Source organism: Lathamus discolor, chromosome 1 (assembly GCF_037157495.1).
Source record: "Lathamus discolor isolate bLatDis1 chromosome 1, bLatDis1.hap1, whole genome shotgun sequence".
NCBI classification, from domain to species: Eukaryota; Metazoa; Chordata; class Aves; order Psittaciformes; family Psittacidae; genus Lathamus; species Lathamus discolor.
This window is the reverse complement of record NC_088884.1, coordinates 43,514,181-43,535,087: the sequence shown is the minus strand read 5'-3', so window position 1 is coordinate 43,535,087 and position 20,907 is coordinate 43,514,181. Positions and strand designations below refer to the sequence as shown.

The 20,907-nt window shown below is 41.7% G+C and overlaps 1 protein-coding gene and 1 long non-coding RNA gene across 5 annotated transcripts in view; one reads left to right on the top strand and one right to left on the bottom strand.

Annotated features, from left to right (window-relative positions):
- The window catches only part of LOC136009452 (uncharacterized), a 42,058-nt gene extending 32,727 nt beyond the window's left edge, over positions 1 to 9,331 (bottom strand). The window contains exon 1 of the long non-coding RNA XR_010610573.1: positions 8,896 to 9,331. This is a non-coding gene — a long non-coding RNA (uncharacterized LOC136009452). The remainder of the gene's footprint in view (positions 1 to 8,895) is intronic.
- A 285-nt stretch (positions 9,332 to 9,616) lies between these two features.
- PPP1R12A (protein phosphatase 1 regulatory subunit 12A) overlaps positions 9,617 to 20,907 on the top strand; it is a 120,149-nt gene continuing 108,858 nt past the window's right edge. For 2 of the 4 annotated variants that reach the window (XM_065669439.1, XM_065669426.1), the window contains exon 1: positions 9,621 to 10,010. In XM_065669439.1, the coding sequence (XP_065525511.1) occupies positions 9,774 to 10,010 (237 nt within the window). In that variant the 5' untranslated portion in view covers positions 9,621 to 9,773. Of the gene's footprint in view, positions 10,011 to 20,907 lie in introns of all 4 variants that reach the window. The other 2 variants (XM_065669443.1, XM_065669434.1) reach the window with 2 other exon arrangements.

Here is a 20,907-nt window from a genome sequence, read left to right as displayed (position 1 = left end):
CTGATGATTTGATCCTGTTAAAGTTCCATGCCAGCAGGTGAAAGAAACATCAACAGATACAGGAGACACAAGGAAGATGTGCCTGAGTTACCTTAAAACTAACTAGCTTGGCTACTGGTAGTAGCATTCCCAGAGCTGCATAAAGCTTAAGTGTAAACTAAGTTAGGCTAGGTTTAATTTAGACTAACAGAATTTTGCAGCTTAGGCTGAGCTCTGTGCTTGCATATCTTGCACCCAAGCCAGGTAACACAAACCTAACAAGGCCACTGTATGCTGGAATCATTAAAGCAAATACTGAATCTAAATGGTGCTTATTTTAGGGCAATTTTAAAAGCAAATGAAGCACTTATTAACTTCCAAATTGTTTTTAATACTCTAGTACCTCAATGAGACCGCTTGTAAGTACTGTACAATGTGAACAACTGCAGCAGGATCTGACCATAAATGCTTTCAGGCATGTGACAGATACAGAGACTTTTGTGCTTTTGTTTCTAGGTAACTGCCTGGTTTTGTTTAACTATGTTTTGATTATGGTATGGAGCTCATGTAGCACTGTATGGGCAAATGGTGTGCTTTATGTTATATTTAGCTTTATCTCTCTACGCAAGAGGACCAGAGGGGTAACTGCTTCTTTGAGGCCTGATTCTCCTTACTAAAGTGTGAATCTGTGTGAACATTATATAACAGAGGAATACAATTCCAGATCTCCGATAATATATTTAACCTAAACAAACAGTAAGGCTGGAAATTGTCTGTTTGCTGTGTGACCTCATCAGTTACACATAACTAAATTTCAGATTTTGGAACTTATACTGGAAATCATTTGCTTGCATAAGTAACTCCAGTGGGATTCAGGGAGATATTAGTGGGAGCTAATACAAACTCACTAAAACATGTAGGAGTTCCTAAATCAAGCCTTGACTGTTTTAAATAAAAACAAATTGATACATTTAGACATTCTCTAGACAGAGCAAGTGTCTAACATGACCTATGTATGTATCTATCACCAATATGATTATTATACTTCTAGAAGAAATTTTTCACTAAAATTACTGCATACATTTTGGGTATAAAATATTAAGAAATGCGTTTTCCTTTGCTGCTGCAGAGAAGTGTGAGTGTGATATGATGGAGGCTGTATGCAGGATATGGTTGCAGGATATTCCTGGTTTGTGCAGGGAACTGCCTGGCATCTCTGTGGAAGTAAGAATCTTCTGAAAGATGCAGTGTGGAAAAGCAGTGACATAGATTTTGAATTTAAGTATGGGTTAGGTATTTGTTACAGAAAGAATACATTGGAATGATACTTTAAGCTTTTAATTTTTTAAACTGTTTCCTTTTTTATAGTAGTTAGGCCTCTTCTCCAATGTTATCGAGTAACACAGATATTTCCAAGCTCATAAGATTTAATATTATGCACAACTTCAAAATTGCAAACCCTACATTTTTTAAATATAGGAGCCTTCAGAACTGTAATGTAAACATTTTAGCAAATAAATCGCTTTAGTGTTTTCTAACACACAAGAGTGTTTGTGGGTCTTTCAGAGCACTCTTTGCTAACAATCAAAATTCCCACTGCAAAACAAGTTGCAGCATTGGATGCTTTATCTCCATCAGGCTTTTATATCTTTATTAAGACTTTAATTTACATCTCTTAAATCTTAAATTATGAACACTGCGAGTGGAAACATTCTAATTCATGTGATTAAAATTCTTTATTCACCTCTTGAGGTTTAATACAAACCGAGGTCAGAAATACAAAATTAAGGGCTTTGAGTTATTTATCCCATGCAAAATCAAGATTTAGATTCAGAGCCAGAAATGTTTCAGCTTTCTATTAGCTATTCTATTTATCAGCCCACAGTCCTAAATAAGTAATCAAAATGTTAATAAAAAAAATAATCAAAACAATTCAATTTTTAAATTGTACCTTAAAACTACTATACACAAGCAGAAAGTTAATTTTACTGTTATTAATCTAGCTGAAATAATGTAATTTCATACAGGTATGTATGTATGTATCTATCTATCTATCTACCCACCCATGCATTTGTCTTAAGTGTAACACAGAACTTTTCTGGGAACAGCTTTAACTTTCTTGAGCTGGTTCCATCAGATGGATAGAGCAACAAAATGCATATAGACAAAAGCAGAAATCAAGGAATGCTTAACACAACCTGGAGCCAAATGTCTGACCTCAGCAAAATCAGTGGTTTAGATCTCAGTGCTTGAAGTAAAAGTGTACCATGACTGTTTCATAATCATAAAGAAGTAGCTATACCAGTGTTGCACAAAAGGAAGTAAATGATCATGACCCAAACATGCCTGGGAGGAAGGGGCAAGTGGACACGGGTGATAATATCAGCATTGCGTAGTTGCGGCTGGTGCATGAGTTTCAGCTGGGGTCCTGGCTCGCTTCATGTTTGCTCGCCTTACTCTAGTTTACCTTACTCTAGCAGATTTGTTTTCCACAAGTCAGAATCCAGGTCCAAAGTACATCAAGCCATTAAAGAAACCTTCCCAGAGAAGAAAAATAATGATTTAATGGTCACAGCTAGAACTACGGTGTGCTTTCACGTGATGGTTGAGCCTACCTAATGTCTTCCTGCTTCTGAGGAGAGTGCTTCTGTCCTTCCTCAGGGCTTGCCATGCACTCCCATCTCTTTTGGAAGCCACCTGTCACCCTTTGATGAGTCTGCTCAGTTTGCTAGACCAGCCAAAAACTAGCCAAACCAAGAAGTAAATAGTCTGCTAGTACAGACAACGCAGGTTTCATGAACACCAAAGCCTGAGGAAAGGTTGGGAATGCTGTCTGTGCTTCCAGGGGTAGGGAATAGGCAGTACAAAGAAATGAGGATTGGCCCTTTCCATGGCAGTAACCTGCCTGAATGCCGCCATTATCTAGTGAAACATCAGCCTATGTCTCTGAGAAAATGCTGGAAGAGATGCCTTTCTTTCAGGGAAGGAGAAGCTGTGTCCTAAATCCAGAATGTTTAAAAAAGGAAAAAAAAAATGGTAAAGATCTAGAGGTTACAGCCTTTTCCTCATGTTACGCTATGTGACTGAATAATATGTTGGTGGGAAGAAGATGGTTTTGAGTTGCTTTAAGCATCTGCTAAAGGAAAAGGATTTTTATGGGTTCCTTCTCAATGGGGCCTTTCGAGTTATTGAGATGATTGAATGGGGGAGTTGCAGGTCAGCAAGGCAGTCTAGGAATGGTTAGAAAATGTGATTTCATCAGATGAAGGTTGAAAGTCATAAGCCTTTCAAACCAGAAGCCATTTAAGAAGATTCTGAAGTATACATCTCTGTGTGTTCATGATATAGACATTAAAGCCTCTGGAGTACCTTAGCATTACATTAGTGGTTGCTGCAGATTAATGTTGTCTCAGTTTAATTGTCTCAATTAAGCCACTCTTCTTTTGAACTGACAGGATGAAGCAATTTAATTTCTTTATGGCTTTGTGCTAAGGAACAACAGGAGGCCACTGAAGGAGTCACTTGATGGTTTGGGATGAAGTCTGATCAGTTAAGCTGTAGCCTGAGGAGTTACTGATGGAAGAAGTAACTTTCTGCAGCAGAGGGCTAGTAATAAACACAGGGGACAGAAAGCAACAGTACAAGCATTTACTAGGACATGGAACTACTAGAAAAAGTGGTTTCTGAGCAAGGAAACTGGCTTAAGTTGTTTCTGTTGTATTCAGTGTAACAGGTCTTAATGAGTATTATAAAAGCATCACTGTACTCTATCAAAGCAGTTCTCTTTTAAAAATTACTTGGTTTTCTCTGTAATATCTGTCTGAATAGGATAAGGGATGACATTATTTTCATCAGTGATACAGGTGTGTTACCTGTGTTACTACATTGCTAAGACTAAACATGATATGTGCAGTTACATCATATGCTCTGCTGGCTCATAAAAATAGAGCCTGCAGGTACCATGAGCAGCAGTGCATACTTCTAGATGCCCAGAATTCAAGCCAAGCCAGTTGTTCAGCCACACAGATTCTAGTACTTTAACTCCCAAGTTAGAGAAAGGACATTTGCAAACACCAAATCAAATATGCAAAAAGGAAATTCACATACCTTTCTGGCAGCAGAAAAGCAGAAATCTAAGTGTTACAGCTGTCAATAACCCTCGAGTGTACGTATATTTGCATTGTGAGTATATAACAGGATATCTTTCATTTCTCTTTGTCCAAATCATCCTCCCACAGCCCTGGAAGTATGCTTCTCAGCTGTGATATGTTCAGAATGCAACTCACAGGGAACATCTTGCATGCATTTCAGAGGGACAGGTCATTCCCTTCCCCCTCAATATTTAAACTGTGTGTTTCAACAGTACGCTCCTTGACTCGAGCCACACACAAGAGTGGAAAAGAAATACTTTTATCTGCAGAAATGCTGAAAAGAGGTTCATAAAAGCTACTGTAAGATTATGCGTCCTTTTGGACATCAGAATAAAGCGAAGATAGTTGTTCTGAACAGCAAGAGGCCAAAACGGACAACTGTCATGACGGTGTCTAACATTATGTCTACAGCCATACGTATGCAGCATTCCCAGGAGTGCAGAGACTGAACAGAAACAGAGTGCCTGTATTTCTGTTACACAACATATGGTTCGGTTCTGGTTTTTTCATTAAATGACTAGGCAAAACTTAAATTTAATTGAAAGTAAGAATGATTTTATAATGTCAATTTTATAAATAAATGTATTTCCCTATTTCTAAAGGACACAGTGTTACTTTTTAGTAGCCAAGACAACTATTTTTAGCTTAACCTATGCACTGTTGAGATTGTCAGTAGACAGAATGCTGCTTTAATAGACGGGTGCATGGAGAAGTATGTGAGAGCACCTCTATGTGCATCAAGTTTAAATGTTAGCTTGCATTGCCATTCAGGAATACAGAGACAGCAATCTGTGTAAAGCTCGTGAAAGATGGGAGAATACACCATTGCAAACCCGATTCAGAACTGCATAGTTTATAAATACGTGCTCTGGTTGCTATGGCACTTTTAGTTTCGGTGACTCAGGATTATGCAGCATCTGAAAGTAACCCACCTTGAAAGGCAGGGTTTCTGTGTAAGAATCACAGCTGACAAAATCAAAGAGCAAGAAATCTGTTTCTTACGTAATTTACTCTAAAATCTTGTTAGCACTCCGTGCGTAGTTTTCTTATCTCTTTTTTTCTGGATGAGAAATGTACCAGAGTTTTCACTGTAGCTTATGTGGGTTTGTCACACAATCAGAGTAGAGAACACACCAAATTTAAAAATAAAAAGAACTACGTCTATGAAATAAAAAAATGAAAGAAATGCCTTATTCTTATGGTAAGTATCTCTGTCATGGCCTTTCCATGTTGAAAAAGGCTTTTATATTTTCTTATACCATCTCTCCTTTCACATAAGGACATAATTACAATAATTTCATAATTCCTTATAAAATTCTGGAAGATTTATTAGGAAGCTTTGTGTCAATATATACAGTATTTATTACTGTCTCTTCAAATGACTCATTTTTCCCAGAGCTGGAGTTGATGAAATTAACTTTGATATATTAGTGTACTTCACTGGGGAGAAAAAAATGTTAGGACAAAATTTTTAGAAGCCACACTGTGTCTGTTGCAGATCAAGATGAAAGACAAGACAACAATTATCCTTAGGAGGTCAGAACAATTATTCTGCATTCCAGAAGCTGACTATTTTGGGTAGTGCAAAAGCTGAATCTGTGTATTTCTGTGGTCCAGAAGCTTGCATGAAATAGCTACAAACAATGACTGTAATGCTTTTAAACAAAAACGGGCAACAGGAAGGCACACTGATAAAAATCTCATTGCTAAATCATTTTATTAATCACTTGAAGCCTGCCATTAAAGTAACTGAAAATATATACACACATAGATGCTATCTCTGCAAATGTTTACATGGTTACCTCTAAAGAAAAGTAGTCCTCCTGAATTCAGTGCCAGTATTTGTACGTGGAAAATTACATATTCAATCACCTTTAGTGCTATGTATATACACTCAAACAAAAGATTCTCCAGCACACCTAGTGTGTTGGGTAATCTGGTAGAGATACACCAAAACAACCTGATAAAACTAGGTCTACTTAGTGTGTCCTCAACTTGCACACATCAGGTACCCCAAATGATGTCTCTTGTTAGCATACTATTATGCAGTTATCCAATGTGATTTTGTGATATTTTCATGCCGTAATGATTGCTTTAGCATGGATTTTATACTCACTTTCACTACAGTCTTAAAAGACAGCCCTAATATATAGGGTTTGGTCTAACTCTCTGCACAAATGAATTTCACCCTCCATGCTTAGGGAGCTAACTGGAAAAGAACATCAGATTTCTGCAGCAAGTATTAGTGGTAACTGTATATGTTTACCCCAATTAGTACTGAATTAGATGCTGTATACAGTCTCACCTGCCCTCAGCTACAGTGATTTTACAATGAAATTGAATTACACCAAACTGGTAGGATGGGATAAGGAATATGGCCCAGTATGCCTCTGCTATTTAAGTTACAGACCTTTATGCGAGATATGAGATAGAAAAAATACAGAAATTAAGACAATAATAATAATAATGCTTTTACTGCTATTCTCTTCTTGTTCTGAAATTTACTGAACATAGAAAATGTAAACAATTGCAAAGATCAACCAGTTTACATGAATGTCAGCTCTACTTTTTGCTTAAGGAAGACCATATGCTTCACTAGATCACATTTAAGGAGCATATATAATTTACTGCAGAGCACAAAGCTATCTGGGAAAGGCATATACACTCCATATATGTGGAATATCTGAATTTCAGCTGGCTGCAAAAATTAGTAACACGTTGGCTGTGGAGTCTGTAGAAAGCCTCAAACATAATGGAATTCCCAAATGAGGTGAAAGCCAAAAACATGAAAAAGTCAAGGAAAAACAGTCACTGTAAGGAAAGTTATTTTCTGAAGTTCTCTGAAGAGCTGGAGCTGAATCAGTGAAAAATGCCCTGGAGGAAGAACAAAAGGAAGCTATGAGACCTGGTCTTTTAAACCTTTCTTCAATGATACTTCAGAAGACAAAAAGGTGTGCTTTCTGAAGTGTAGAACCTCTGCATTTCACTAACAAGCCAAGGAAAGTGAGCTTAAGGAGTTAAAGGAGGATCCATGACCAGAAACAAAAAAGTGAGCTGGAGGTATGAAGTCAAGGAGAGGACACTGCAGCTCTGATGGACACATAGAAACATGCTCCATAACAGTAACATTCCTAAGACAGTGCATTTTGAGTCAATGTCTACCAGCTTGCCTAGGATTACTTTGCTCCTAATAAAGCACTTGATTTAAATACTGCTTGCTGAAATCACTATATTATATTCTTCAGCTATGTGGCATATTTTTAAAAGCTTTCAGCCAGCCAACTGAAAGACAGCAAGAGAGAAGCACCATGCTGAGGAGGGTACATGTAAAATATTAGAGACACCTGGGTAAGGAGGACTTGGCTTTTATCTTGCACTATGTTTCTCTGGGTTATAGTCCTCATCTCTTTAGGAAATGGCACTTGATTGAGTGTGTCTGTCCCCAAGGAGGACTGCCCACAAGGACAAGACCACAGCAGACAGCTGGAGCCTGCACAAATCCCCTCCTTTCACGTGAGTCCATCGATGCAGCCAAGTTCCTGGCTGGTAAATACCATACTGGGCCGATGGTACCAGTGTTATGCCAAAGTACAACTCAGTCACCCATGTGAGTAATAAACACTGCAGAGACTGCTTCTGAAGAGCGTTATGCAGTCAGCCATACCTTCAAACCCACGAGCCTGAACTGTACCCCTGCATAAGGGTCTGTCAACGGGAAGGTATAAATGAGGCGCCAGGCAATTTTTCACCCACCTACCCAAGACTGCAAATCTTTCTCTGGCAAATCTTTCATCTCAACTGCAAGATGTCATCTTTTGCTCATAATCACATTGCACCTGCAAATTGTCATGCACTGCTGTATGAGTAAATCTGATACCACACAAATAGTTCAAGATGAAATTCTGCTCTGAAAGACAGTAAGAACAACACATTGCTGCAAGTACCCTACAGCTACTACTTCTTGCAAAATGCTGCTGACATTTATATCAATAAAAGTGGAAATATGAAGCCTGCACAGGCTGTGATACCGCCCACCGTAAGCAGGAAACATTATAATTAGGAAAGAGCAAACAATGCAAAATTTGAAGTGTATGAGGTTTGGTGACCCTCTCAAACTATGCTTTGTTTCCTATAATTAGTTGAAAATAAAAATTTTTTTCCAGTAAGTTTAAAACCAGTTTCATCCGCAGAGATGATTCAATTTAAAGCAAAATACATATTGCTTTTAGCTAAAGAAAACATGCTATGCGTGGCAAAAAATATTATGTACAATAGCTTAGTTCCTAGAAGTCACAACTCCAAGTGAATACATTTTAGTCTTTGCATTTTCAAATACTGTATGCTTTGTTGTGAAAACTACTTGTTTTCTCTCAACAGAAAAGATGGATGTGCTTTCCCAGATTTTCAGATAGCAGAAGTGACCTCTAAGTAAAACACACTACAAGCAGAGGGGTTTGCCCACTGCCACACTGAAGTGTCATGGCATATGGGAGATGGTGCTTCTGTACAGCAAGCTGCCCCAACAGATGTGTCTAACCTTCCTCCCAAAATGAAGGATCCTAAGGAAGACATCGTAGAATTGGGTTGGAAGCGACCTTAAAGATCATTCAGATCCAGCCCCTCTCCCATGGGAATGGACACCTTCCACTAGACCAGGTTGCTCAAAGCCCCATCCAGCCTGGCCTTGAACACTGCCAGGGATGGGGCATCCATAGCTTCTCTAGGCAACCTGTTCCACTGTCTCACCACCCTCACAATAACTTACCACAAACTCACTTCATTTCTCTCCTCCTTTCCTCCAGATGGGTGCATTTACCCCATTTGCAAGTACAAGCAGGAATGCTGGTGCTTCATCACATCTGACACGGAGGTGGCTGGCAGGGACAGCCAGCACCTCTCATGAAGGTGGAGAGCACCGTGACTCCAGCTGCAAAGCACCTGGGAGCTGCAATCCTCGAAGCCCGGCACAGGTTTTTGCTTGCAAGCCAAATAAACGGCACCATTCCCTATTCCCCTACGCTTCGTTCTGGAGCAGCACATCCCTGGTCACCCTTCCGTGACAAGCGCTCTACTGGAAACGCCCCCATCGCTTTCTGAGTGCGTTTTCTCGGCTCTGACAGCACGTCCAAACGCAGAAGGCCCTGGGGGCCAGACCCAGGCAGGCAGCGGGTGCCGTGCGGGGCCGCGCCACCAGCCGCCTCTCGGCCGGACTACCCCACGGCTATGGCCGAGATTTCCGCCCGGCCGGGGCGGGGCGGGGCGGGGCGGGGCAGGGCAGGGCAGGGCAGGGCAGGCCGAGCCGCTGAACTCTTGAACTCACGGGCCCGGGCTGAGGCAAAGCGAGGCAGCCTCGCCCCAATCACAACACACGCACACGGCACCGGCACTGCCGGCACGCCCCTGCCCGGCCCCCGACACCGACACCGCCCGCACCGCCCCCACGTCCCGCCCCCCGGAAGTCTCGCGGTGTTATGCTAACGACGCGGCCGCCGCTCCGCCCCTCCGGTTGCCTCCCGCCTTGCGCCCTCCATCTGGGTGGGTGAGCGAGCGAGGGCGAGTGCGGGCCGCGGTGCTCTGTGGGATACTGGCGGTATAGTCTATCCTCGGTGCGGCCGTAGCGGAGGGGCCAGGCAGGAGCGGGGTATGAAGATGGCGGACGCCAAGCAGAAGCGGAACGAGCAGTTGAAGCGCTGGATCGGCTCCGAGACCGACCTGGAGCCGCCCGTGGTCAAACGCAAAAAGACCAAGGTGAAGTTCGATGACGGCGCCGTCTTCCTGGCCGCCTGCTCCAGCGGGGACACTGAGGAGGTGCTGCGGCTGCTGGAGCGGGGCGCCGACATCAACTACGCCAATGTGGATGGGCTCACCGCACTCCACCAGGTCGGTGCGGAGCTGTTCCGGCCGGCCGCGGGGCGGGGAACCTGGCCGAGCTCCGCAGCGGGTGCAGGGCTTGGGCAGGCAGAAAAGGGGAGGGGGGTGAGGCCGGCGGCGGAGTCCACTCCGGGAGGAGGTGGAGGAGGAAGGGGCCGGAGGCGGCTGCTCTCCCCTCCGCTGGGGGGTGTCGGGGCGGGGAGGGGCCGGCAGCGCGGGGCGGGAGGCGGTGGCCTCCGGGGTCAGGCTCGGGGCCGGCGGTGGCCGCAGGGCAGCGGCCCGAGCCCCCGGGCTGGAGGGGCGGGAGGCTGCGCCCTCTCCCCGCGGGCCGGGAGGCGGAAGGGGGCGGCTGGGCCTCTCCTTCAGTGGGGAGGAGGTGCCAGTGACCCTCTTTCGCTTTGCCCGTCGCCTCTTTTCCCCTGCTGGCAGCGCCTCCCTCGGGAGGGACCGGGGGGCTGCCGGGCAGGTGCCCCCTGGCGAAGGGGTGGTGGCCGGCAGGTGAGGGAGGCGGGCTCGCCCTGGGGGGCGCTTCCCCCGGCTGCCTCTTGCCTGGGATCCCGGCAGCAGTTTCCTGCTTCCCTCGTTCCCCCGGTTTCGCAGCAGTCGAGCCGAGTAAACCCGGCTCCTGGGTGCGGGAGGGCGTGCGGAGAGACGGATCATCTGTTTCTCCCCGGTTTCTAAGGGGAGCCAGTGTTTTGTTCCTAATATAGAAACGTATATCAGTAACAGGCTTCTTGCTTTCTTTAGTGATGCTTCTGTCGCAGTGTGAAAGCTGAACTTTAAGGGGAGCAGGGCTCTTTACATTTTTCTTCCGTGCGTTGGAGAGCAGTTAAAAAACGAATCCATATTGCTTTGTTCTGGCGCGGGTATGTGGGAGGGGGGGCTGTTGCAGAGGGAGATAACTTTCAGTTGGGGTAGGGGGGGGAAAGAAGGGAAACTGGCTGTGAAGTTTCCTCAAAATGGATGCTTTGTGCATGTTGAACTTCGTAGCAGTCTGATTGGAATCTCAAAACGTTAGCCAAATAAGGAAAGGCTGTGGCAATCCGGAGATAATGCGGGTTTGCCTGAATAGTTTTTGTTTCTCTAGAAAGCCAAAAGCTTCCACGCGATATTAGATTCACTGCATATTCAAAAAACAAAAACACACACACAAAAAGATATTTGACAGGCTAGCTCATTGATCTTAGGTTTAAAGTTTGTCCAGTAGCTTGAAAAAAAAAATAATCTGTTAATGATTATGAGATGTAGGTTGATCAAGTAGAAATTGTCCCAGAATGGTTAGGTGAGGTAACCATATATATATATATAGCTTTTCTTCAATTCACCAGCTCATTTTTGTTTAATGTATTTTATCCATCCCATATAGATCTTTCAAGGATGTCAGGCTCTACAAATATGTACGTTATCCTGTAGTCCTGTAGAGAATCTTCTCCTGAACTTAAGATAGAGAATTCTCCTAGTCTTTGCTGTGTTTCCTGTGTGTAAGTTGTTGCTTGCTCTCCTGTGAAGGGTATTGGTTTACTTTCAGTTGTGAACTGAACTGGAAGAATGAATGTGTGTTGTCGTTAAGGCTGTCAGCGTGTTACTACAGCACGGTTACCTGACTTCAGGCTAGCTTGTCACTTCACAGCAATGTTTTGTGTATTTAGCATTCTCTAATCAAGCTATGATTGCTTAATGCTTCCAGGATAGCTCTGTATCAGAAGTCATACCTTAACTGGTTAGATTGTTGGATCCAAGAGTTACTGTACTGCAGTGATTGGTAGGAAAGGATGACGTTTGATTTAACTCTATTGTTAGAATATGAGATGAATGGTGTTATCTCTCTTTGTGAAATCCAGAATGCATTTTCAAAATGTTTATGATACTGTATACCACAAAACCTCCATCAAGATCATTCTGAGCTTATTCTTCCCTTCTTTTTACCTGTAGTCAGCTTGTAGTTTCGAAGAGCAAAGTCTAAGGGAACAGAGGTGAAGATACACATCACTGCTAAAACTTGCTCTCTCTCCTCCTCTCCTGTTCCCCTCCTTCAGTGATACTGAAGAGCCTGTTCAATACGTTAAAAAGCAAATAAAAGATCAGTTGTGAAGCTATAATCATCTTGAGGCAGTCCTCTAAATGAACATTGCCTGTTGTTATAAAAAAAAAAAAAGGGATATAAGAAATCCCTGCTCATGACCCAACTGTGAATGGTTTCACTTTGTTATTGTCAATAAATCTTATTTTTCTCTAATATGCCATATAAAAGGTGCAAGTCCTACATGATGCAGCTTATAGCATGAATTAATTTTATCAGTCTTGGCTGTGGCATGGAACAAAGCTTTAATCTGTTCCCAAAGGAAATTCTTCAAAAACTTGTCATTCTTCCTGACAGAATTTTGACTGACTGATGTCAGTTGTGCTGAAGTCTGTGTTGTTGTGCTTAAGACTGCCATGGCTTGCTGTTGCTTTGTGATTTGTTGATTGTTTTTTTATTGTCTGTGAGATCCTGTGTAGATTTTACTGCTCACCGGAATACATTTGTTTCAGCAAAGATAAAGTCACTTTATCTTTTTTGGGGTTGTGGCCTTTTTGTTTTGCATCAAACTCTTTTTTTTGTTATTGAGAAAAAATGAATGTGTCTGAAATAGCAATAGAATTAAATATTTAACATACTAGTCAGCTTCTTTTTCTGCTAGATATGACAGTTACAGACAGAAATATAAGCGGTGTTTTCCATGGCCCAGGTAGTTGGAAGTGCTGAGGGCAAACTACCACTAATCCTGAAATTCTGGTGAACTTCAGATCTGGTCTCTAATGGAGCATCAAGCTTTGTTACTAAAGCCATTAACTAACCTTCTCTGATATCAGTGGGGTAGAAAGCCATCACTGTCAGAAAGCTTTATGTAATATTGTTTTTCTTAATACATATGGGAAAGAAAAAATTACAATTGGCTTGGTAGCTCAGAGGAGGAAGGGGGAGAGTGTATGTATGTGTATGCATGCATATATATATATATATATAATGTAGGTACTTTAGTCATCTTTTGACAGTGCCAGTAAGTGATTTTGTTTTATATTTGCATGTGCATAAGTGAGTGAACTTGAATGCATCATATCTGAGGACGTGTCAGATAAAACTTCTGTGAGTTAAAAATCTTGCAGAAGGGGGAAATATGTCATTAGATGATGATTCTTATTCCTTTATGTAATGTTGGGTTCAAATATCATTCCCTTTAAGAACCTGTTTTAGCCTAAGTTCAGGTTAGGCCTTCTGCACAAAGGGCCAAACTAGGTATACCAGTTTTCTTTCTGTGGGAGTTATAAACAATGTAGAATATTGCAGCAGAGTAGTATGCATTCTGCTGCAATATTCTGTTATGTAGGTATTACAGACATACACGCACTATAAGACCAGAAAACTTGCATTTAAGTTACACCTTAAATTTACAATCGGATGTCTGCTCTGTTTAGTTAGTGGAGGTTGAAGTTGGTTGGTTTTAAATCTTACATTCCCAGACAGTTGTAATGCAAGATGAGATCTAACTTACAGATAGTGCAGCTTTTTTTAATCTGCCTTAACAATTGAATGCAAGGAGAATGTGAGAGAAAAAAGAAGCCCAAAGGTGAGCTATGAGCTTGCAGATTAATAGTTTCTGCAAAGGGGGTGAGAAAGTGGCATTTTCTGAAATAATGTAAAGAAGAGACTATATACAGCTTTCTAAAAATCCTGGTCCCTTTTAGGGCAGGCACATTTATTCAGAGTGGGACTAAATTTGATCGTACTGAAAATTTAGCACCTATCATTCCTCAGGGTTTGGACTCTTCCTTTACTTCCATGAGTGATGTCTTGGTTCAGTAGCTCTGATTGGAATTTATTGCTGAAGTTACTGAAAGTAGTTTGTCTAAACTTGTAGAGCTTTGTACAGGAAAGAGGAGCCCACCCTTTCTGGGCAGCATCATGGGAAGGCTGCATGTGGTGGGGAGGGACTATGGTGTGACCAGTTTCCTGGAAGGCTGGATTTCCTGTGCAGACTGCTCCCCTGGGATCATGGGGTGTGCACTGTGGAGTACCTGCACGTTCCTGATAAAGAAGCCAGTTGAGATTAGCCTGTGGTTAGGTATGACAATTTGTGCAGCCAGCTTTTTGGCTGCCCTTTTTCTTTGAGTCTGCCCAGACTTGGGAGGTGCTAACCTGTTTTTTTGGCCTCATTCTCTCTGGGTGAGGAAGGTGGGAGCTGCGGCCTAATTCCACCACATAGAAAGGAGCATGTTCTGCTGTCTTGGTCTTGATTTTTTTTTTTTTTGTTTTTTTGTTTTCTGGGGAGAGTACTGCTTTGGAAGTAAGGTAAAGGAAATAGTCTTGGCTGTGCGTAGGAATCATTAAGTACTGTAGGTGTTGTTGTTGGTGAAGGCCAAACAGGCTCCTAATCATTATGGAAGCTCCTGTGTGCTCTTTCTTTTTTTTTTTCTTTTTTTTTTTTTTTGTTCAGTTTAATTAAACGAAGTTTCCCAAAGGTTAGCTCTTTGTTGCCACTACCTGCTGCAGCTGTTCAAGTACTAAATTGAATCTGGACGTGAGGCTGTTTTACCAACATTAGTTATATGTTAGTTTGCAGACATAGCAGTATGCAGTGTTAAACAGAAATTTTGATTTGATGCCCCTGCTGTAGGGCTCTGCTGGGTTGATCCCTCAGTAGTAATTAAGATACTGGGAAACTCTTCACAAGTGTGTTTCACTGAACACTTGTTCTCTCTAACTGATTGAGGATGGTTACTGCTGTCTTAATATTTCCTGTGAGTTCCATGGGATTCATTTCTTTGATGAGAAGTACATTCCTTTGCAGGAGTTTCTGCAATGGCTTAACTGAAAAATTCTCTCAGGAGTCTCTGTGGCATGCTCATAGTACCTGATATGGTAAAGGGTGTCATTTCTGTTGGCATTAGCTGTTGTCCTTGTTATGACACCCTTTCAGACAGCAAGGAGTGATGAAAAAGGGACATAAAATCTACCAGCACTGGTTCCCTTTGCCTTAGAACTTGATAGAGGACATTAAGGCTACGCTGTTGGAATCCCTTCTGACAAATGATAACACAGGTCACATATTTGAGCTGGGGCCACAGCACGCGGAGCATGTCAAGTCGTAAGAGCAAAGAACAGGTTGCTACAGTCTTAAATCTCTAGGGTGTTTGAATCATAGCAGTAGCACCCAACAACCAAGGATAAGGAAGATACGGAAATAGCTCAAAGCTATCTTGGTAACCTCCTAGCTATGACTTCTGCACTGCCTCGTTTGGAGAGTGAAAATACTGCTGTGTGTGGTAAACTTACTGATTTTTCAAGACTGTCAAGTAAGAGAACTTCCTTTTGTGTATAAAGGTTGCTTAAATCTTACTGTTTGGAGGGGGAACAGCCTCCCACCCACACTGAACCTCCTAATGCTGTTGTTGTAGGTGATACACAACTGAGGATTTGGAAGTCATTTGCTCAGCTTTTATTATGTTATTATCATGTTGTTTTTTTGTTTGGTTTTTTTTTTCATTTTTTCTTAATTCTCTATGTGTATGACAAAGCACAGAGCAAATGAGTCTTGAAATAAGTGTAATGTTGACTTCACTCAGTGATTAGACTACAGAGGCATACTTGTTTGAAATCCCTTTGTAATAGGAGTGGTTTCTTGTGCGGGCCATAGATCTTTCTCTCTAGTTACAGTAGCTAGGTTTAGATTCTACAGTAAGTACTTGTTAGCTTCCTACGGATCTTGTTTTTTTTTTCCCCTTTGAAATGGAAACAAGAGGAAAGAAGATGTGATTTTTTCATAATATAATAATGGAAATTTAAATGCTGCATTCAAAATAACAGTGTTCTGCATGGTGTTTTATAGAAGAAACAAGTCGCATTCTTTTCATGTTTTTAGGTTTATATGTACAAGTGTCTCTCAGCCTTTTCATAGTCTGTCAAGTTTGAACTTGGGATTTCTGTGCCTGGTTGCATAGCAGTTGCTATTGCTGTGGATATTTCTTGTGCACAAGTAGAACAACCCAAGTGAATTCTAGCATATAGTAGTTAAGTATTTAAAGGAAGTTTCCATGTTAGTGTAACTGATGGATTTCTTAAATTTACTTAGTCATGGTGGAAGAGTTATGTTCAATGTAAGAACGAATTCAGCTGGTAGGGCGTTAGTATTTACCAAAGCTAATGTTTGGGGACAGTTTCTGCTGGTCTTCAGCTATGAATTTCACTGTGGCATTGATGCTGCTTTTACAGTAAGGCTTTATCTATGGTTTTCTATGTATACTGGCATATTCTTGTTATTGTTAGAACACTCCATGATAAATCATCAAAAGCTTGTAACATCTCATCTGGACTTGTAAGAGTGGATGAGGTGTGCCCTTGTATGAATAAAATGTATGTGAACATGCTTGATTTAAGGCTTTTTGATCTTGGCATTGTAGTAGCAAGTGTATTGTTTTTTACCAAATTACTAATTTTCAGTTTGTTAGCTAGGTCTTAGGGTAGGAGATGGAAGCAGTCACTATAAATCATTACCAGAGATACAGTTAGGTCTTCTAACTGGGTATCTGCATTCCAGGCTTAAGGGCATATGCCCAATTTTAGTTGGAATAGATTGTTTGACATGCTCTTGGCCAGTTCTTCACTTGTTTACCCTTTGCTCATACTCTCACTCACTTTCTTTCTCAGAGTTGTTACTTGGGCTAATAAGATGCTTACTACCATCTTCTCAAAAATTAAAAGCCCAGAAAACGGCTTGCATCTTTCTGTGTCATTGTGACTTCTGAGGCTGGACTGACAGTGGAACTGAGGAGCATGCATGTGCTCTAGCAAGTACTTACGTTTTATCCAAGAGTATGTTCCCAACGTATCAGACACATGGTTTTATGAGGGGGAAGTCATGTATGACCAACCTTATAGCCTTCTATGAGGAAGTGACTAGGTGGAGGGATGATGGTAGAGCGGTAGATGTAGTTTTTCTTGATTTCAGTAAGGCATTTGATACTGTCTCCCACAGCATCCTCATAGATAAGCTAAGGAAGTGTGGGCTTGACGATCAAGTAGTGAGGTGGATCGAGAACTGGTTGAAAGGAAGAAGGCAGAGAGTTGTGGTCAATGGCGCAGAATCTAGCTGGAGGTCTGTGACTAGTGGAGTTCCTCAGGGGTCGGTGCTGGGACCGGTGCTGTTTAATATTTTCATCAATGACCTGGATGAGGGAACTGAGTGCACCCTCAGCAAGTTTGCTGATGACACAAAACTGGGAGGAGTGGCTGACACACCAGAGGACTGTGCTGCCATTCAGCGAGACCTGGACAGGCTGGAGAGTTGGGCGGGGAGAAACTTGATGAAATTTAACAAGGGCAAGTGTAGAGTCTTGCATCTGGGGAAGAACAACCCCATGTACCAGTACAGGTTGGGGGTTGACCTGCTGGAAAGTAGTGAACGGGAAAGGGACCTGGGGGTCCTGGTGGATAGGAGGATGACCATGAGCCAGCAATGTGCTCTTGTGGCCAAGAAGGCAAATGGCATCTTAGGGTGCATTAGAAAGGGAGTGGTTAGTAGGTCAAGAGAGGTTCTCCTCCCCCTCTACTCAGCCTTGGTGAGGCCGCATCTGGAATATTGCGTCCAGTTCTGGGCCCCTCTGTTCAAGAAGGACAGGGAATTGCTTGAGGGAGTCCAGCGCAGAGCCACAAAGATGATTAAGGGAGTGGAACATCTCCCTTATGAGGAGAGGCTGAGGGAGCTGGGTCTCTTTAGCTTGCAAAAGAGGAGACTGAGGGGTGACCTCATCAATGTTTACAAATATGTGAAGGGTAGGTGTCAGGATGATGGAGCTAGGCTTTTTTCAGTGATATCCAGTGATAGGACAAGGGGCAATGGGTGTAAACTGGAACATAGGAAGTTCCACGTTAACATCAGGAAGAACTTCTTTACTGTAAGAGTGACAGAGCACTGGAACAGGTTGCCCAGGGGGGTTGTGGAGTCTCCTACACTGGAGATATTCAAGGCCCGCCTGGACAAGTTCCTGTGTGATGTACTGTAGGTTACCCTGCTCTTGCAGGGGGGTTGGACTAGATGATCTTTTGAGGTCCCTTCCAACCCTTGGGATTCTGTGATTCTGTGATATGTTCTGAAAGGAATGTGGTGGTAGTTTTGAACAACTGTAGCATGAGTACACCTTTCTGGGACTCTTGCAACCAAGAAATTGTGAGTTATGCCTTATTACTGTCATACAGTGGTATCCATATAGGGTATATGCATATTGGACATGCAGTGTATGAGGACATTTACCTAACAAAAGTTATATCAGTGCTTTACAAAATAACTTTCTTTGTTGATCTGGGCAACTTGTAAAATGCAAACTGGAATGCAGCTGCAAGATAGTGGAGCTGTTGGTAAGCTGGACAGCTTCTGATGCTGCTGAGTGGGTGGAGACATTCCAAGCTCCTTTACTTTTCCTATAAGCATTCCTGAAATGACAGTCAATGGAAAGCATGGCATAAGAGTGGCAGCATTCCTCAGCTGTTTCCTTTCTAGTAATTTCAGGACTGTAAGGGTAGAAAAAGAAGGCAGTAGATGATCAGGGTACTTGGGGGCAGAGACGAAGTATTTCTAGATTTATTTTTTTAAAATGCTTTGTTTTGACAAGACCAACTTTTCTGTTTCAGTTGGTTTTTGAGAACACAGAATCAGCCACTGTGCTTATCCTGGAAACACTGAATCTTTGAGGACTCATTCACAAAACCAAAATTAGAGCAATATGATGAAGTCTTTGAAGAAGACTGTTTCCCCTTTATGCCTTTGTGGTGTTAGCACTTAACCCATTAACAATATGTTTCTCAGACTAATGGCTTCTAAAGGTCTGTTAAACAGTGAAGAGTGAAGCTGGCTTTATGAAGAGAGTAAAACCCCTAGAAAAAAACTTAACCAGCAAATGCATCCTCATTTTGGGCCTACACACAGAAGTGAGTTTCTCTGCAAGGCTCCAAGTGACTGTTATAACTTATGAATACTTTAGTTTTATGTTTGATCTCTAGCAAACACGTAACCATTTCTTTTAATACTCAAATATTTGTAAGAGATGGGGGTTAGAAATGGTTCCAGCTCTAAAACATTCTGTCAGGGACCAAGTCTCACAGATTTTAATTTTTTATTATTTTTAATCAGTCTGAAATTTCCTTTGGTTTATTTTCCCGTGTTATGATTGTAATTTCAGGGTTTTGAGTTCAGACTATGAGAGTTTGCTTTGATGTGATCAGTTAGCAGCCAGTGGTGATTACCATGTGAGTTTTAGTTCTGGGGTGATTATTTACTTAGTTCTGCAGTTGCTGTTTTACCATCCTGATAGCGGAGCTAGAAGAGTAACCAAAATGTCTTCTGTATACATACTTGAGTATTTGAAGTTTCTCGCACATCAGGAGATTACATGTAAGTGTTAGCCTTGTGCTGTGAATTTCAAATACCCACAAATATATAGATACATATATACCACTTCTGGTGTGAATTTCAGTTTCTTGCTGCTTGTTAATCATTCTGCTTCAAACCTACAAGATGAACTTACCTAACAGTTTTGTTGCATGGGGTTTTTTGGTTGTGGTTTTTTTTTTTTGGGGGGGGGGGGTGTTTGTTTTGTTTTGTTTTTCCACTTGCATTGAGTATTTGTCTGAGGCAAAATAACAGTATCTTCATCTGGTAACAAAAGTGAACACAGTTGACAAGTGTGTATCACTGATACATGTGTGTGGTCAGTGCCACCTCCTGAAACACTTAACTTGGATGAAGCTTTTGCGGAGAAGCTGCATTCCTCTGTCAAATCCAGGATCCTTGTGGGCCCCTTTTGAAACCAAAATGCTATCTTGGACTTCTGGCTTTGAAACTTTTGGCTTACTGATGTCTTGAAATTTGCTTTAGCATTCTTGATTGAAAACCTGTGCTTCCATTACTGATCAGGGAAAGTTTGTTATTTTAAAGCTGCAAAACATGTTCTTCCTAAGTTCTAACAAAAGTATTGCTGTTTGCAGTATGTTCATGCATGTATGCAATTGTACTTGAATGAGTAGGCTTAATTAGATGAATGATCTTAAAGAAATGAGCGAGACTTCTCCAAAAATATGTCCCCAGTCCCAGAGATGGAACAATCCAAAACATTATTTCCTTGGTCGGTCTTAATTTTTGACTACCTTCCCTGTATCCCATAAAGTATAAGTAACCCTGCTTATTGTTGTTGCAGCATTAAGTTAGTTTTTAAATCTACTTACAAAAAGTCAGCAACTCTTAAGCTTGCCTTACTAACCTGTTTTCTGGAAACGTTTTCAAATCAGTCCAGCCTGGTGCTTTAGGTGTTAAACTTCTTGCAGACTTGGGCAAAAATGAATTGCTGTAGGTTTTAATCAAAGTGAAAACCAATTATTAGGGTAACAGCACTGTGCCTGTGGGCCAGATTGGGACTCTTGTTGAGTAATAATCTTATTTCTATAAAATCATATAAACCAGTGTTTTAGAAAGCTTGCCAAACTTTACAATGTGTTACCACTTATTTTGTTCAATTACTGCCACCTGGATTATGTTAGGTCCTAATTATTAAAATTTCATCCACAAGGAGCTTTCTCTTTGTCTCCTACTTAGTTGAAAATAAAAGTTAAGCACTTCCATCTCTGAAAGGAGAATTTTTGTGTAATGGCAGTTTCTTGGCTTCTGAGTATTGCAGAGCGGGGAGGGGGTGGAAGGTTTCACTAACAGGGTTTTGTGATTTTGGCTGTTGTTTGTGACTCTAGACATGGCTTTCTGGTCATTCATTTTCTACTTGCTTGCAGACAACCTAGCCAAATATTTCGCATGTATTTCTCTGTATAGCTACGCTTGTATGTGTGTAATAGTGGTATTAAATGCCCATCCTGGTATATCACAGT